Source organism: Eublepharis macularius, chromosome 2 (assembly GCF_028583425.1).
Source record: "Eublepharis macularius isolate TG4126 chromosome 2, MPM_Emac_v1.0, whole genome shotgun sequence".
In the NCBI taxonomy this organism is placed as follows: Eukaryota; Metazoa; Chordata; class Lepidosauria; order Squamata; family Eublepharidae; genus Eublepharis; species Eublepharis macularius.
The window spans coordinates 26,032,422-26,047,957 of NC_072791.1; the positions used below are offsets into that span (position 1 = coordinate 26,032,422).

The 15,536-nt window shown below is 42.5% G+C and overlaps 1 protein-coding gene across 2 annotated transcripts in view; it reads left to right on the plus strand.

The window, feature by feature from the left end:
- The window catches only part of CCDC85C (coiled-coil domain containing 85C), a 219,744-nt gene extending 209,379 nt beyond the window's left edge, over nt 1–10,365 (plus strand). For both annotated transcript variants that reach the window (XM_054971511.1, XM_054971512.1), the window contains 2 exons: nt 450–548; nt 4,745–10,365. In XM_054971511.1, coding sequence (XP_054827486.1) covers nt 450–548; nt 4,745–4,834 — 189 coding nt within the window. In that variant the 3' untranslated portion in view covers nt 4,835–10,365. The remainder of the gene's footprint in view (nt 1–449; nt 549–4,744) is intronic.
- Nucleotides 10,366–15,536: the final 5,171 nt, after the last annotated feature.

Sequence of the window (15,536 nt, forward strand, 5' to 3'; positions counted from 1 at the left end):
AAATTTCACCAGCTATCATTTGCAGGAGGGAAATGTGGAGAGCGAGGCAGACTATTAGGCCTTAAATGCAGATTCCTTGATGTCAGAGATGCATTACTCTTTTCTGTCCAGAGCTGGCCAAGTTCACAGATGAACATACAAGATTCTAAGTGGAGGTGCTTCGTGTTTCTATGCGTGCACAGTACTACAAGTGAATTGCATTTGTTTTCCCTTATTGCTAACTGTTAGCTTAAGCTAATTGATGTATGTGGGTGAAACGTTTAACTGGATTTTCATAGTTTTGGCTGCTGTAATGTCCCGTTCCTGCCATTCATTGTGTGTTTTGAGATTTTACTGTCTTTGCCTACCATGTGTCCCCAACTGCTTGAAGAGGGAATGGGCATATCACTAGAGGCATCGCTGTGTGTGATGTCATTTTATAATTTCATGTCAAATGTGTTTGTCTGTAGGTCCTTGAAGTCCATGAGAATTTGGACAGGCAGATGCAAGAAAACTATGAAGAAGACCTGAGTGAAAAGGAGAAAGCAATTGTTCGTGAAATGTGCAATGTAATGAACCCATTTTCTGTCTCTCACATTTCAGTTGCTGGCTATTTTGTGGTCTTTTAATATTGTCTGAAATCTTTTAGAGTCTCTTTTCTGTGCGTGCAAGCTTACTTGCTTGTTTTCTTTTTAAGCTGATAAATAAGGTAACTGAATTACTATCAGAACTGATAACTATTGGATGTGCGTAAGTAGCAGAGACCTTAATTTTAACACTCTCAGAATGCCAGTGCATAGAAGATATCAGAAGTTATATCAACCTGAGAAGCTTAAATCAGTTTTATTTAGGTCTAATGGTCTCCTAAAGAATCTAAGGATTTGTGTTTTGGTGAGGTGCAGAGTCTACGTACCTTGCATCTTCCAATAGGGACCTGCCAGACACTCTACCTGGAGATGAGATAGTTTAAACTCCAGGAAGTAAAGGAATATTCCAAACCTCTGTTCTTTCCCTTTCCTTTGCAGTTAGCTGTCTGCCTTCCACTACTTTCTTATTTGCCAATAACTGCTTAGAGTCCTGGCTAAAAAGTCTTTAAAATAATGCTACCTACCTTGCTACATATCCTCACTTTTTATAAAAAGAGATATACTCGTATAGAATAGAGTTACTGGGTCCCCAGCCAGTTGGAGGACTTAGTGGATCGCCAAGCGGGGGGGAGGTGTTCACCAGCAATGTCATTATTTCAGCAGCGATGCAGTAACATTGCTCACTATGTGCCTGGAAATGATGCCCATGCATCTCCAGGGAATGCCAGTGATGCTCTGGCATTTGTGCAATACTCTGTAGTTTAACCATAGAGTTTTGCCCAAATGCCAGAGCATCCCCAGCATCCCTGAACAACATACTGATGTCAGTTTCTGGCACACGAGGGGTGATGTCAGTGTGTCAGGATGCTGCTGTTATTCCCTCCAATTCCCACCATTCTCCCCACCCTGCCAGCCAGCTGAGCAGTGATGGGAAGTGCCTGCTGGTAGTGGGGGAGCCCCCATCACCAGCAGGGGCTTGGTAAACTTGATATAGAATGAGGAAGAGCAAGGCAGTTGGGGCAGGTGAGCTTTTTCTCCTTGTAACCTAGAAGCCATTTTGGTTTTCAGGAAAAAGGAGAAGGGGGATAGGACCAGAACTCTGCAGCCCCCTCCCCTCCACCATATGTCAAAAGTTGATGGGCGTTTAGCTAACAAACTAATACAACATGATATGCTAGCCATCACCTGATCCAAAATTCCATGTGGTCGTACTTTCAGGGCCTCATTATAGAGATGAAACAGTAGCAGTCCACAGATTTAAGCCCTTGTGCACTTTGCAGGATCCATTGCTCTCTGCATTTTGCCCCCTTAGAGCTTTGGGTCACCTCATTGGGGGTGAAGAAATGTACAGTCCAACGATGTCATGTGGAGTCTCTAAGACAATGTGGAGACGGGGACTATACACATGATTGGGGGTAGGCTTTTCACCTAGCCATTTTAATGAAAGGAGCTAGTTCCTTTATGCGAAGGAATGCACACCTCTTTATTGAAAAGGCTAATGTGAGAAGCTCATACTCAGAATGGATCAGGGCAAGCTTGTTTTATGCCTGCCAAACATATGGGTGATCCAGTGACCCACGCATAACAAACTGCTCTTGAATTTGAATACTAGCTTTCTCACCCTGACCTGGATGGCCCAGGCTGTCCTGATCTCATCCACTCTGGGAAGTACTTAGAGGAGAGTCCACCAGGGAAGTTCAGGGTCACTTTGCAGAGGCAGCCAATGGCCTCTTGCTTTGAAAACCCTACAGGGTCTCCGTACGTCAGCTGCAACTTGATGGCACTTTACACACACACACATTGGCTTTGCCTGTGGCACAGGCATCTAGGTTTTTTTTAAAGAATATCAAAAGCGTATCTGCATAGTTACAGCCATGTTCTATGTTTATTCAGAGTCCAGTCTCACTATGCCCAATGTTGTGTGTGACTATCTTCCCTCGTGCAGCTCTCTAGATCGTGTCCCTTGTTTTTAACTGCTATGGGCCTGTTCCTGTGAAAGAGAGAATCCCAGCAGTCTTCTGAGAGATCCCATGGCATTGTAGTACAACACTTGCGGTCACCCTAGTAGAATTTATAGTTCAAAGCTCACTGGCTGTCAAATTAAAAAAGACAAGCCAGCCACCACTGATCCCTGTAATATGTGGGTTTGTGGGATACCGTAAGGGAGTTATTCATAAACAAAAGCTCACTCTGTTGAAACAGGAGAATTATCCCATTCTTCATCTCACAAAAACCACCTTCCCCCAAAAGTTTAAGAGCTTGTACTAGAAAACCATGATGGAACATTCCGCTCAAACTTGGGGGTGGTTTTCATAAGCCCAGCAGTACATATGCTTTGACTGCTATATTTAATCCACCTTGCAGGTTGTGGAGAGTTTTCCCCTCCACAGCTATGCAACAACCTAATCTTGCTCTCTTTCAAAATGGCCGCCTATCAGGTAGAAAGGGAAGTCCGCACCTTGAATGGCCCGTGTTGCCCAGTTTCTTTAAAACGAAACGAAACAAAAAATGTTTGTATAGCCCGTAAGGATTTGAGAGTGAAATATTTTCTCAAGGTCAGCTGATGTTTCCTTGTTTATTGTCTTTGAAACGAGACCAACAGAACAGAGCTTACCTTGGCCTGAGCAAACACCCAGCATGGTTGGGCAACTTCCTGAAGCTCATGGCTGTTTAAAGTGCCTGTGGAGCTGAGCTGGGGAGGGCTGCCATCACAAATGCAAACTTCCTTCTGTTCAGTCCTTGGGGTACTAGCACAGAGCATGGATTAAAGGAAAGAAGCACATGGCGTGCTCTGGCTGCTCTACATGACGAGTGGTTAAAATGTGGGCTGCTAGAGGATGTATTCATGGCCACAGGCATAGATGGCTTTACAAGGGGATTAGACAGATTCGTGGAGGAGAGGTCTATCAGTCATGGTGACTAAAGGGAACCTCCATATTCAGGGGCAGCAAACCTCTGAATACCAGTGCCAGGAGGCAACATTAGAGGAAGACCTTAGCCTCTTTGCACTGTTGCTGGCCCTCCAGAGTAACTGGTTGGCCAGTGAGTGAGACAGGATGCTGGACTAGATGGACCACTGGTCTGATCCAGCAAGGCTCTTCTTATGTTCTTACAGCTGGGGCAGAGGCATGCTGTTTGTTGGTTGGTTTGTAGTCTGCCTTTCTCACTGAGACTCAAGGCGGATTACACAGTGTAAGATTAGTACAATCAGTATCAAGGACATTTCCATAAACGATGCCATAGGGTAAATAAACACAAATTTACAAAGACATAGCATTAGCAAGGATCCAATACAGAGCTGAAGAAAAACTGAAATAGATCATAAGCAATTCTAGGACTGACATTAGACAGCATGAAGCACAGGTGGCACATAGGGCAAATATTTAAAACAACAAATAGTAGGTAAGCCAACATAGTGATGAAGTCTATGATCCTTGACTCTTTAGCAAAGCATCTGAGACCCCCCTCCCTATGATACAAAAGCCTTTTTGAATTATCGGTTTTGCATTTTTTGCAGAAAGCCAGGAGAGTGGGGACTCTCCTGACCTCCTCAAGCAGGGTGTTCCACAGGGCAGGGGCCACCACAAAGAAAGCCCGTGTATGGGCTGCTGTTGATTTCACCCATGTTCAGGGTGGCACCTGCAGGAGACTCTGTTCAGTTGAGCAAAATTGCCGTGGAGGAACACAGGGAGGGAAGCAGTCCCATAAGTATGCTAGACCAAGGATGGAACCACTGCAAGTCCACAGAAACCTGGAGTTAGCTTTGGAACCTTGCTATATTTCTGCTATAGCTTTAAGCTTTCATACATTGTATTGCCAGGGGATCCAGTATCGGAAGCACACAAATTACCCCATCCCCTGCTTTGGTACTAATGCTTGATGAAAGTAACACGATTTTACAAACTTGCCAGCAGCTGACCTAGGACTGAACTCAACTTCTAAGCCCAACTTAATGGTTTGATACCATTACCTAAGGCATGTCTCCTGTGCTGATTTCAGAAGACTTTAATAAGATCAGCATTAAAAAGATGTTACCTAAGTTATCTTAGAGTCGTGTGCCATCTAGTGGAACAAACTCAAAATTCCACTTTACGCAGTATTTCCTAGAAATTGCAAGGTTTTGCTGCTTTTGTATGGGCTGTTTATAAGTGACAGTCTCTCTTCCCCTTTGCTTGTAGGTTGTCTGGCGGAAACTGGGCGATGCAGCAAGCTCCAAACCATCCATCAGGCAGCATCTTTCGGGAAATCAGTTCAAGGGTCCTTTATAAAAATCTCCATCTGCACTGCTGGGAATGAAAAAGAACAAGAACAGAGACTGCTCTTCTTCTAGCTGCCCGGGTTATATATATTTTCTGTCCTGTACTGTTTATATTGTAAATAAGGCAGCTAAAGGCCTAGCCTGGAGGCTGTGCTGATCCCGAACAATGTTAAATGGATTAATATCTATCCTCTAATGGCCAACGTGTCATTTGTATCGTAGTGAAAAAACCTGCTTTGTTGTACGGTCATATGTAGAAGCAACTAAACCCAAGTGAATTTCTAGGAGGAAGAAACAAGGAACCTGTGGCAGAGTTACACTTTCTTACTTTGGCCTGTTAGACCACATTGCAGTCCAGCGACTCTCTCATTTTGGAAACGATCAACAAAACGAAACATGGAAAGTAGCCAGTTCTTTAACGGCTGATTCCCTGTTGAGAGTCTGCCTGAAATCTTTGTCTGACGTTTATGATCCATCAAATTGAACTTTAGCGCTGTAGCCTCAAACTACAGCCTGTCAAGGCCAGAGCTCAGTGAACATCCTGTTTTTACTTACTGTCTGAGACTGCCAAAAAAAACCCCCCAAAACCTAACAACCGAAAAGCAAAGAGATGGTCCAGTCGATTGGTGTGCCATCTTCAGCTGGATGGCTTGCAAGTTAAAAAAGTCTGAGTGATATTCATGAATCTGGGATGGCTGTTTTAGATGCATTAGGGCATCTGCTTGTGTAGAAAACCCCCAACATGCATTGCCAGCCTGTTTTCGTGCAGTTAAAATGCTGCAGCTTTCAAGTATGTATGATCACAGAAAAATACTCCTTTACACAACTTCCACTCATAACTGGACAGTGGAACTTGTACAAAGAACGGGCCAGTTCCTACGCCTCTTAAAGTTGTGTAATAAAAGGAAGTATTTCCAGGTATAGCTACGATTCCCTTCTCCTCTAGTCAAAATTAGCTTTTCTATACTATTAACATTACTGCTTAGGGTGCCAGAAACTTGTCTTCCTTTAAATGACTCTACAGCTTAAATACATCTTTTGCTTTGTTTTTTAAAATGCAGAAGTTAAATCCTGGTTTAGAAAAAAAATGGGATGTGTGGAATGGTCCTTCGGTGTTCTTTACTGACCCACTCTTGTAATATTCAGTCCTTTCTATTTCAGCATGACATGAAGAATTGGCACCCACAGAACTCTCATTAATCATGTTTTCACTGAAACAATACACAAAGTATGTAAGCAGAGGGGATAACCATCTGAGCACCACAGAGGAAAGACTATAGCCAGAAATGCCGCTGCTGTTCAAATGTTTTTTTTTCCCCTTTCAGGTGTGGTATATAAAATATTGGTGGGCTGATACTGTGTTACTGTGGAGCAATTATTTTGTACCACTCCCTCCACAACTTCCCCAGTCTTGTCCAGTCACCAAATATAAGCTTCCCTTAAATTGTCAACAGTAACACACGAACCATCTGCTAAATCCCACTTATGTAAAATAATTTTTTACAAGACGAGTCTGCAGGCTTCGTGCTCCCTCTCTGGAAATTTACATCAGTTTTTGTAATTAGTTCAAAGCTCCAACTGCTCCATTATGGCTGCTTTGAGACGGTGCTGTTAGTTGGATGTTCTAGTTTGGTGTTTATTAATATTAAGTACTACACATAGATCTTCAGCCAATGGGGAAATAATTAAGAGACGTTCTCTCAAATGCTATCCAGCATCTCTCTCACAGATCCCTCTTGTAAAAGCTGCTCTTCCTTTACACAGGTGCTGGATATATTTGAATATTAGTTAAGCCACAGGGTTATCCCCAGAGAGAAGGTGGTCTAAAGCTCACAAGGTTTGCAGGGCCATTCTCCCTCTGACCTCCTCCCTATGGGGAGGTGCGAATGGGAGAAACCAAAATAAATGAAATAGGAATCTCCCATTCTGCTTTCTTCCCACCCCCATGAGGTGGTGGAAACTCAAGGCCGCTCTTTCCAAAGAGGCTCGTAACACACTTGGCACTGTCACAACTCAGGCAGCAACTTCATGGCTTTATGACTGCAAATATGGGGGGCCCTTTCCCCTTAGGGAAGCCCCAGTCATTACTCCTGCCACGCGCTATTGATCATACTGCTAAAGCAACAGATCTTAATAGTACCCAAGACAGAAGTTCACCCTAACAAAAGAAACAAAAGCAATAAATCTAATAAAAATGCAGGGGTAAAGGGATTGCAAGTCTTTTTTCTTTTAGACAGAGGAAAGTGATGAAATAAACCTGAGAGTAGGAATATTATAAGATTGTCAGTGATCAGTAACACAAAGCGAAGAAACAGACCTGATGGAGGTACCCCTTTCTGATCGTGGTTATAACTGCAGAGTAACCTGGATAAACCAAAGCCTGTTCAAGAGAACGGTTCTTCCTTCTGGGAATGAATTCGATAGGAGCTCAGGGATGTATCAAGGCAAGCACTGGGACCAGTTCCCAAATGACAAGGCAGCTGTGTTCACCATGTTCAGGCCAAGGACAGACAGGTGTCCAAACAGCTGGAACGTGGGGGATACATGCTGCAGAAATGAGACTTGTACTGCTTCTTGGCATACGTTTACTCTGCATTTCTCCTCATAGGTTTCTTTCAAACCTTACAGTGATGAAAAAAGTCGATACAGGAGACAGAGAGCAAAAATTAAAGCCATAACTCAAGCCCGAAAGCCCATGTGGTGTAGTAGCTAGAGTGATGGACTAGGAGCTGGAAGACCTGGGATCTGGAAGACCTGGGTTCGATTCCCCTCTCTGCCCCAGAAACTCTCTGGGAGGCCTTAGGCCAGTCACAAAAAAACCCTCTCAGCCTAATATACCTCACAAGGTTTGCTGTGAGGAAATAATGGAGGAGAGGGGAATGATGTAAAGCCGCTTTGTGGAGAAAGGCAGGGTATAAATGAAGTTTAAAAGAAGTTTTTAAAAAGTATATTCAGCTCCGGTCTGGTCCGCCATTTTGTTCTTGGTGGTAGAAGATGACGATGGGACAGCAGATCTGTTCTTGCTGCCTTCAAAGTATTTGCTAATCATTGAAGGCAGTCGAATCTCAGAACTGACCAAAACAAACACTGTAATGTTACCTACACTACAGCCCAGCTTGACTGGAGACAGAGTGTTGACAGGGAGTTGAAACCGATAAGTCAGAGGCATCATTTTCCTGGGGTATGTCCATGTTCCCATTCCATGTTACCCACTGCTGCCTGCTGCTGCAGGATAGTTCGTTTTAAAAACGCATAGCCAGTTTGCCAGAGGTGATAATGAGATGAGCACAAAAATCATGGGCAACATTGCTTCTTCCATTCCACTTCTGACGCTCTGAAAATGACAAGGTGCCTGTTTCCAAACTCAGTTACCTGCTAATATCCCAGATTCCTTCTTGGTCCAGTATTGGGTTTTGAATTGGCCTGTTCTTACTCAGTTTGCATTCTTTCCCATATGTTTTCCCCTATCTCCCTTCTTTTGTATTCAGATGAAGGCAGCAAGCGGATGTGACTAGCTCTGCACAAAGAAAGGCTTAACTTTCCTTCTGGTGTTTTAAAATTGACATATTGTAGCTTTGATCCACCTATTTGCTGAAACTTTTTAATGATAGCTGGGAGCATGCTAAGCACTTTTAAGTGATAAGGAGCAGAGATGGCAATATTTATTCCACCACAGGACAGTTCTTTCTTGGAGGGAAACATGAAATTAAACAGAAAACTGCAGAGAGAAGGGGAAATCCAAAGAGCTTTGATGCATGTAGGGGAGAGAATGAGGAGTCAATCAGGGGTCCCAATACGGATGTTTTGGTGGGCATATATTTCAGTTGATAATAATAGATTGAACAGGACAAATGCTTATCTGCATTTTGGTTTGTATAACATTTTTGAATCTTATGGGAACAAAAACCAATCTATAGTATGAAAGACCGCTGTCCAAAAAGACCAAAAGAAAGTGAGAGAGAAATTAATAGAACCAAGAAAGCAGAAATGCCCAAACCACATTCACAGAATCAGCCCTCTACAAATACACAACAAAATGCTCCAAAATACAATTCCATGGTCGTGTCTGCAACTAAAAGTATGTTTTCATATGTGAAAATGGAAAGGTACTCCCAAATGCAAAATATGCATTGTAGAGTTTACAGATGTGGTGTTGTATGTATTTTTTTTAATTGCTACCTTATATTTAGCTCAAGCTAAAGCCAGTGTCTTCCTTGTTTTAAAAAATGCCACTCAATGACTTTACAGTATGACTTGGGTGTTAAAGTTTTACTTATCTAAAGAAAAGGTTGTATGCACATTGCAAGCCACTATCAACTGTGCTCGAAAGATTTAAAAAAACTCACCTGGAAAATACTGCCTATTTGGCTGGGGGAATCCCCCTCCCTCTATAAAAATAAGACTCTTTTTAAAAAAAATTAACAGTGAAAAGCTACAGTCTGCTTCAGATCTTTTAAGACCAAGGGATCAATTCAAGCTTTGGCTAATGGAACACATCCACAAAAGAGATTTTCTAACCACCTCCATTCCCTAACATCTTCCTGTGCCCCCTCCCCAAGCTGCTATGTGTATGGGCAGGTGCAGGATATTCCAGACCTATACACCATTAGGTTTCGGGGTCTGCAGTAAAAAGGAAGATTGACTAACAGTTCTTTGAGACTCTTGCATGAGTCGAAGACACTGGTAACAGAGCAAAAAATTGAAGGGGGGAGGGAATTCAAGCCAATTCACCTCTTCTTACTGCATCTCCCCAGAATGCATGGTATATTAGTCTGGAGGGTGCCCTGGCTTTCATCTGCGTTCTTCAGGAGGGGCACAGAAGACTTCTGGGGGGGGGAAGGGGGCTTCTGCATTCCTTCTCTTTTTGTGAGTACCTCCTATCTAATGTCTAGGCCTAAAGTAGACCGGAATTCCATTTGACTTGAATCTATCCCCAAACTGCGGAATAAAGTTAAGTGTGCCCCCCTCCCTTTCACATTTTAAAATGAAAATTCTGGTGTAACAAACCTCAGGTGGGCTCTCTGCACCTTTGTAAGAAAGAGCACAACCTTGTTTCAGAATGGCACATTTTTAGCCAAATGATAGCTATAAAATCAGTGTTTTAAAGTGACCTTTTATCTTTTTAGAAACGGGGGCGGGGGGAAAAGTACTACTGATTTTTTTTCAAACATAGTGCATGACTGTAAAGTGATAAAATTGTATATTTTTCATAATGTGGGGGAAGGTTCTATTTGTGCTGCTTTTGGAAATCAGTATGAAATTATGATTTCTGTTAAACCTGTGATTTTAAAGCCCCACTATATTTTCTGTATATGACTGACAAATAGAACTGGAATAAATTAGAACCTGTGCTCATGTATATAAGCAATGTCTTTAGATCTTAGCATATGTTTATACCTTTTATTGAATCACTTTTGCTTTTGGAGAGGATGGGAAGAAAAAAATGTAAGCAGATTTTTTGATAAGTGTGTAAAACCTTCATTTTGAGATATTTTAGTAAAAATTAAGAGATTGTGATAGTGTATACATTCAGTTGAAGAAAATAAAGTACATTCTTTGTAAGTGAGCTGTGATATTTCTGAATTTTGATACAGTATTAAAATATATGGAGTAATTCAGAAATATAGAGTTAAGTGGCCTCAGACTGAACTTTCTCTAGTGGTCCGGAGTGGGGCAGTCATCACTAGTGGGATACTGACTGCCCCACTCCTGGACCACCAAGAAAGGAAGCTTCACGGTGAGTAAAAATCTTCCATTCCCTGATGCTGTTCTTCAATGTAACTTTCACCTCAGTGAGTCTTTGCCTTTTTTCAGCTTGTTATTTGTCCATTATTTATGCCTACCTACTTCTTCGTGTCTTTCAAACCATTTTCAGACTGTAAAAGAACCAATCGTATTTCATGACTGTTAAAATTTCCTTAAGAGTGAAGGACTTCGTAAAATTGTTTTTAAAAATCCAAGTTTACCATGTCTACTGCATCACACACACCTGCACCCATGCGCTGTTTAAGACACCCTGAAAGAATTCTAAAACATTAGTAAAGCTAGACTTCCTTTTGAAGAAGCCATGCTGATAGTACCTCAACAAGGCTTGTCCTTCTTGCCCGTTTGCTCCAATGGGGTTTATGCTCATGGAAGAAGGTGTCCATGCACTTGGCTGCATGAAGCAAGCATGCATGTGGGTGATGTGATGAGCATGTATTTGTCAGGGTTAAAAGTCAAGGAGCTGGGATTATTGAGTTGGGTCTGCACTCATTGGATGCAACTTGCTTTCTGCACAGTATATGTGGGGAACTGCTTTTTAAAGGACTTCAAGGAGACTGTGGGTTTTTTTGTTTAACTTAGGGCCATGGCATGGGGAAAGGGGCTCCTGCATTCTTCCCAGCTCCATTGTCTCAAACTGGGTGGGGAGAGTTTTCTACCCCATTTTAGAGACAATGCTTACATGCACCTTTAAAAAGCAGCTCCCTGCAGTTGCTGTGTGGAAAACAAGCTGGGGCCGGGTAACCCAGACCCACCTTCTTGAAAACTGTAACACAGTTTGGATCTAAGGGCATGCAGCCCCAGCCAGATTGTCTGCAAAAGCACCAATCATCTGTTTGCAGGGAGGACTGAATCCAGTGTTCTGCCACAGTCTCCTGACCGGCAGCACTGTTAACAATCTGATGGCAGTCTGGGAAACACGTGTACAGAAGAGGGCTTCTACACTGTATGTGCATAATGTTCAATGAATGTATATTAAACAAAAGAAAGAGGAAAAATGGGTAGAAATGATGTGTATTCCAGTGTCTGGGAACAGCAGGATTCTTATACTATCGTTTAAAGAGTTCGGGGGTGTTGTGTTGTGTTTAGAACTTACAGGTTGACCATTGACCTTTGGGACGAGGAAAGTCTGGGTGTTGTTATTCCAGCTATCATGGGTAGGGGGAGGAACGATGGTGAGAACTGGATGAGCTAGCCAAAGAGAAGGGAGGCTTAGACAGCTTTGGGGGCCTCCCTCCTCTCTTTCTGGTCCTTTCCTTAATCTTGGTGACCTGGCTGCCATGTTTGACAACCACCAGACCTTCAAGTACTGCTCTGAATACCCAGACAGTGGATGGAAAGTCAACTGTCATCTAGGTTTGGATCCAGGAGAAACAGACCAACTTGGCACATACCACTGAAAAAAATCAGGATGAATGAGGCTGAGGGACTCACTCCCTCAACTGCAGCCTCCAGGTTTCTTACTGGAGCAGTGAGGTAGAAGAGAGGATGGTTGGTATAGTTTATTGTAATGCTATTTCTTTTATCAGGTGTTTCTTCTGCAGTCTTCTGATGGTGAGTATACAGTATAATTAAGGGACATGGTTGGTGATCTGTCCCCATCTAACAGTCTCCCTGAGCTGATGGCATTAGTTTTGGGGGGCTTAGAATCACCTGGATTAGCGATTCTGGAACCTCATGTACATTGAAGTTTTGGCAGCTCAGGATTTTTTGGGTGACTGTGAGTATCATGGTACTTTTTTCAGTACCTAGCACACTTCTTATAGCAGGCCACCTGCATGATTTGATTTTCTGTTCTGGCTTGGAAAATAATCTGGGGGCAGAGGAGGTGGAAATGAACAATAATGAAGTGCCATCAAGTTGCAACTAACTTATGGTGACCTACAAGGGGTTTTCAAGGCAAAAGATGAACAGAGGTGGTTTGCTATTGCCTTCCTCTGTAGAGCAACCTCGGTCTTCATTGACCTTCTCCCATCCAATTATTAACTATAGCCAACCTAATTATTCCATAGAAAATATTTATCTGGGAGAAGTTAGACAAATGGCAGTCCCAAGACCCCTCCCTCCCTCACACACACAGGAACAGATTAACAAGGTCTGCTACTAAAAATGGATAGATCCAGCTGGTGGCAGGCAGGGATCCAATTGGCCTGGTTGATGAACCTGTCAAAGCCCTGGCTGACTTCTGAAATATGATCCCCATCAGTGGATTCCTCCTAAGCAGCACCTCCTGCAAGTAAAAATCTGTTCTCCCTGGGGATCTGGAAGCCATGAAAGAGCAAAGATGATGGCTGTGGTTATAATGGAGAAAAACTGATGCTGAAGCTTATCAAACAGTAGTTAAAGACTGTTTTAGAGCCTTTATTACTGTGACGGCAATTGTTTACATTGACAACATCTGTGCAATGCCATCCAGCATCACCCTTCTAATCATGTAGTCTCCAACACCCCCCAAAAGAAGAAACTAATCTACTGTTTGCTGTGATCAATTTTCTAAGCACTTTGTAAATAAAACTGATGGTATCTATCTATACTTACTTATGAGCTGGATTCTAGAATCGGTGTAGGACGGAGTATGCACAAACATGCTCAGCTTAGACAAGATGTTCTTTAGTCAATGACAGTGTAGATCTAGATGGTGATATACTAAACAAGGTGGCACCTCCTCCCCTGAAAAATCAGGTTTGCAGCTTTAGGATACTCCTGAATGCAGCTGTGCTTCTGAACATGTGGGGGAAAGCTTTTTTGTCAAATTCTGATTCATCAGCTGCAGCAGCTACTACCTCTGTAGAGATCAGATTTGTCCATTGTTATGCATGCCTTCCTGATATCGGATTGGTTGACTAGTATACTTTTAGTGCAGGGATACCTCTGCAAAGCATCCAGGAAATGTTGTTGATTCAGCAACTGAGCTCTATAAAAACAGTTATACACACACACAACCCACATAGTCTGTGAGCTCTATTATCTCCCAATTTGTTAAGAACAAATTAAAAATTCTGATGACCATTTTAAGACCGTAAATCCTGAAAGATGTACCCAACGGTGCCCTTAAAATCTTCCACTGGGGGGCCTTTTGCTTTTTGTATCTTCTTCACAAATGGGCCCATGAAGTGGAGGCCTTCACAGTGAATGTGTCCCCAGACTGTAGAGTGGCCTCCCACTGGATGCTCACTTAGTCCCTTCCAGCATCTAGATAAGACATCTCAGAAGGCATTTTAATGTTTATTGGTACCAGCTGCAGCTCCTGGGATCCTCTCCTCATGGTGACCCCCATTTTTTCTAAGCATGGGCCGAGAAATAAAAGATGGTCAAGTTGGTAGCAAATTGCAGTGAGTCACACCAAGGGCATAATGGAATGCAAGGCAGCTCATCCGTTAATCATGCCAGGCATATCCTAAAACAGAATAAACCAGATGGCTACCTCTCCATAGACTTCAGAGCCTCCCGCCTAACCAAGTTGACCCCACTGAGCAACCCAGAATTTCAAAACAATAAGCAATGGATTTATTCCGGCCAGACCGCTCCCCCAATTGTACAAGTAGACCTGTGACGTCTCCAATCCTATAGATCACCCAGCCATTATTCTCTTTCCTAACCTCCCCAAGGCAGCACACTTTGTCTCTTTTGTTTTTGCTTATTGCTCATTTTGCTATATTCAAACCAGAAAAAATCTCCTTTACAATATTAACACTTCCTTTGCAAATGTGCCTTTCTCTAGGGAGATCGGATTTTCATCACTCAAACTTTGCCCGTCCCTGGGAAAATTGGATCTTTCATCACTCCCCCATTTAGATGCCAATGTTTCTTCCCTGCCTCATTTTTGACAGAAAAGGTTTTAAAAAGTTATCCCTCAGCCCCCAATTTTTGTAGCTGGTTTAGAACTCCACCAGTCACCCCCAACTCCACAAAGGACCTCCTCCTCCCAAATCCTCTTTGCTGCACTTTCTTTCCTGCCTGGTCAATTTCCAGCTCCCATGCTGCTTCACCATGGAACCCCTCCCTAGCCATGTCAAGATCAGGCTTGTATGTTTTTGATTCACCCCCCTGCCCACCCCTTTGTTCTCCCATAATAGACAGGGAGCTGCTAAGGAAAGGTTTTGAGTTTGCTGTTTGCTCTCTCATATCTTTTGTTGTTTAATTTCGCTTGTGTTCATCCAATAAAAACCCTTTCTTTTCAAAAACACTTAATTCCCCCTCATTCTTTTGGGTTCTGTAATGAAACTGGACGTTGGTGTACAGTAGTTCATGATCCAAAAATACTGTTTTACATACCCTGAAATACCTGTGTTTATTCCATGCCCGCAAGGGGATGCCTTTGTTCTTTACGGCAATTGGGGTAACGCTACGGTTAAGGCTATTCTACTGTTGCTCTGGATTGAGGTTGCTAGTTTCAAACCGTCTTTTTTAGAGTTTGTTTTATTAATATAGTTTATTTTAAGCCTCTTGAGTGTTAAAATATTACTAGTACAGTGGGCATATAGGACCCAAATAAAAAGCGCCATTCTGAAATTTTTAGAAACACTTTTAGCCCAAAGTCAATGACTTAAGTTCATTGAGAATAAACAATTTTCATACAAGTGGAACAAAAACACAGTGAGCTTCCCCTGAGGGCCATATACATTAATACTTTCCGTTATTTTACCCCAAGTTAGCTGACAGTACTGCAATGTTCTGGGACCATTATACAGATATATGTCTGTGACTGGTGTTATACTAGTAACATGTCAGTTTTCTAATAAGGAGGCTGACTTTAGGATAAATTACATATTTTAGTCAACAGGTGGCCCATGTGTTCAGGGACACACCCCTTCCAGTGTCTGGTTACTTTGAAAAATTGTAAATGCTTCCTTGATTTCCCTTAGCCTAGATTTAACAGTTTGTACTGAAACAACTGGATGTTTCGCATGATCTTGCTGAGATTGTGCCAATCTACACAGACATTTTAA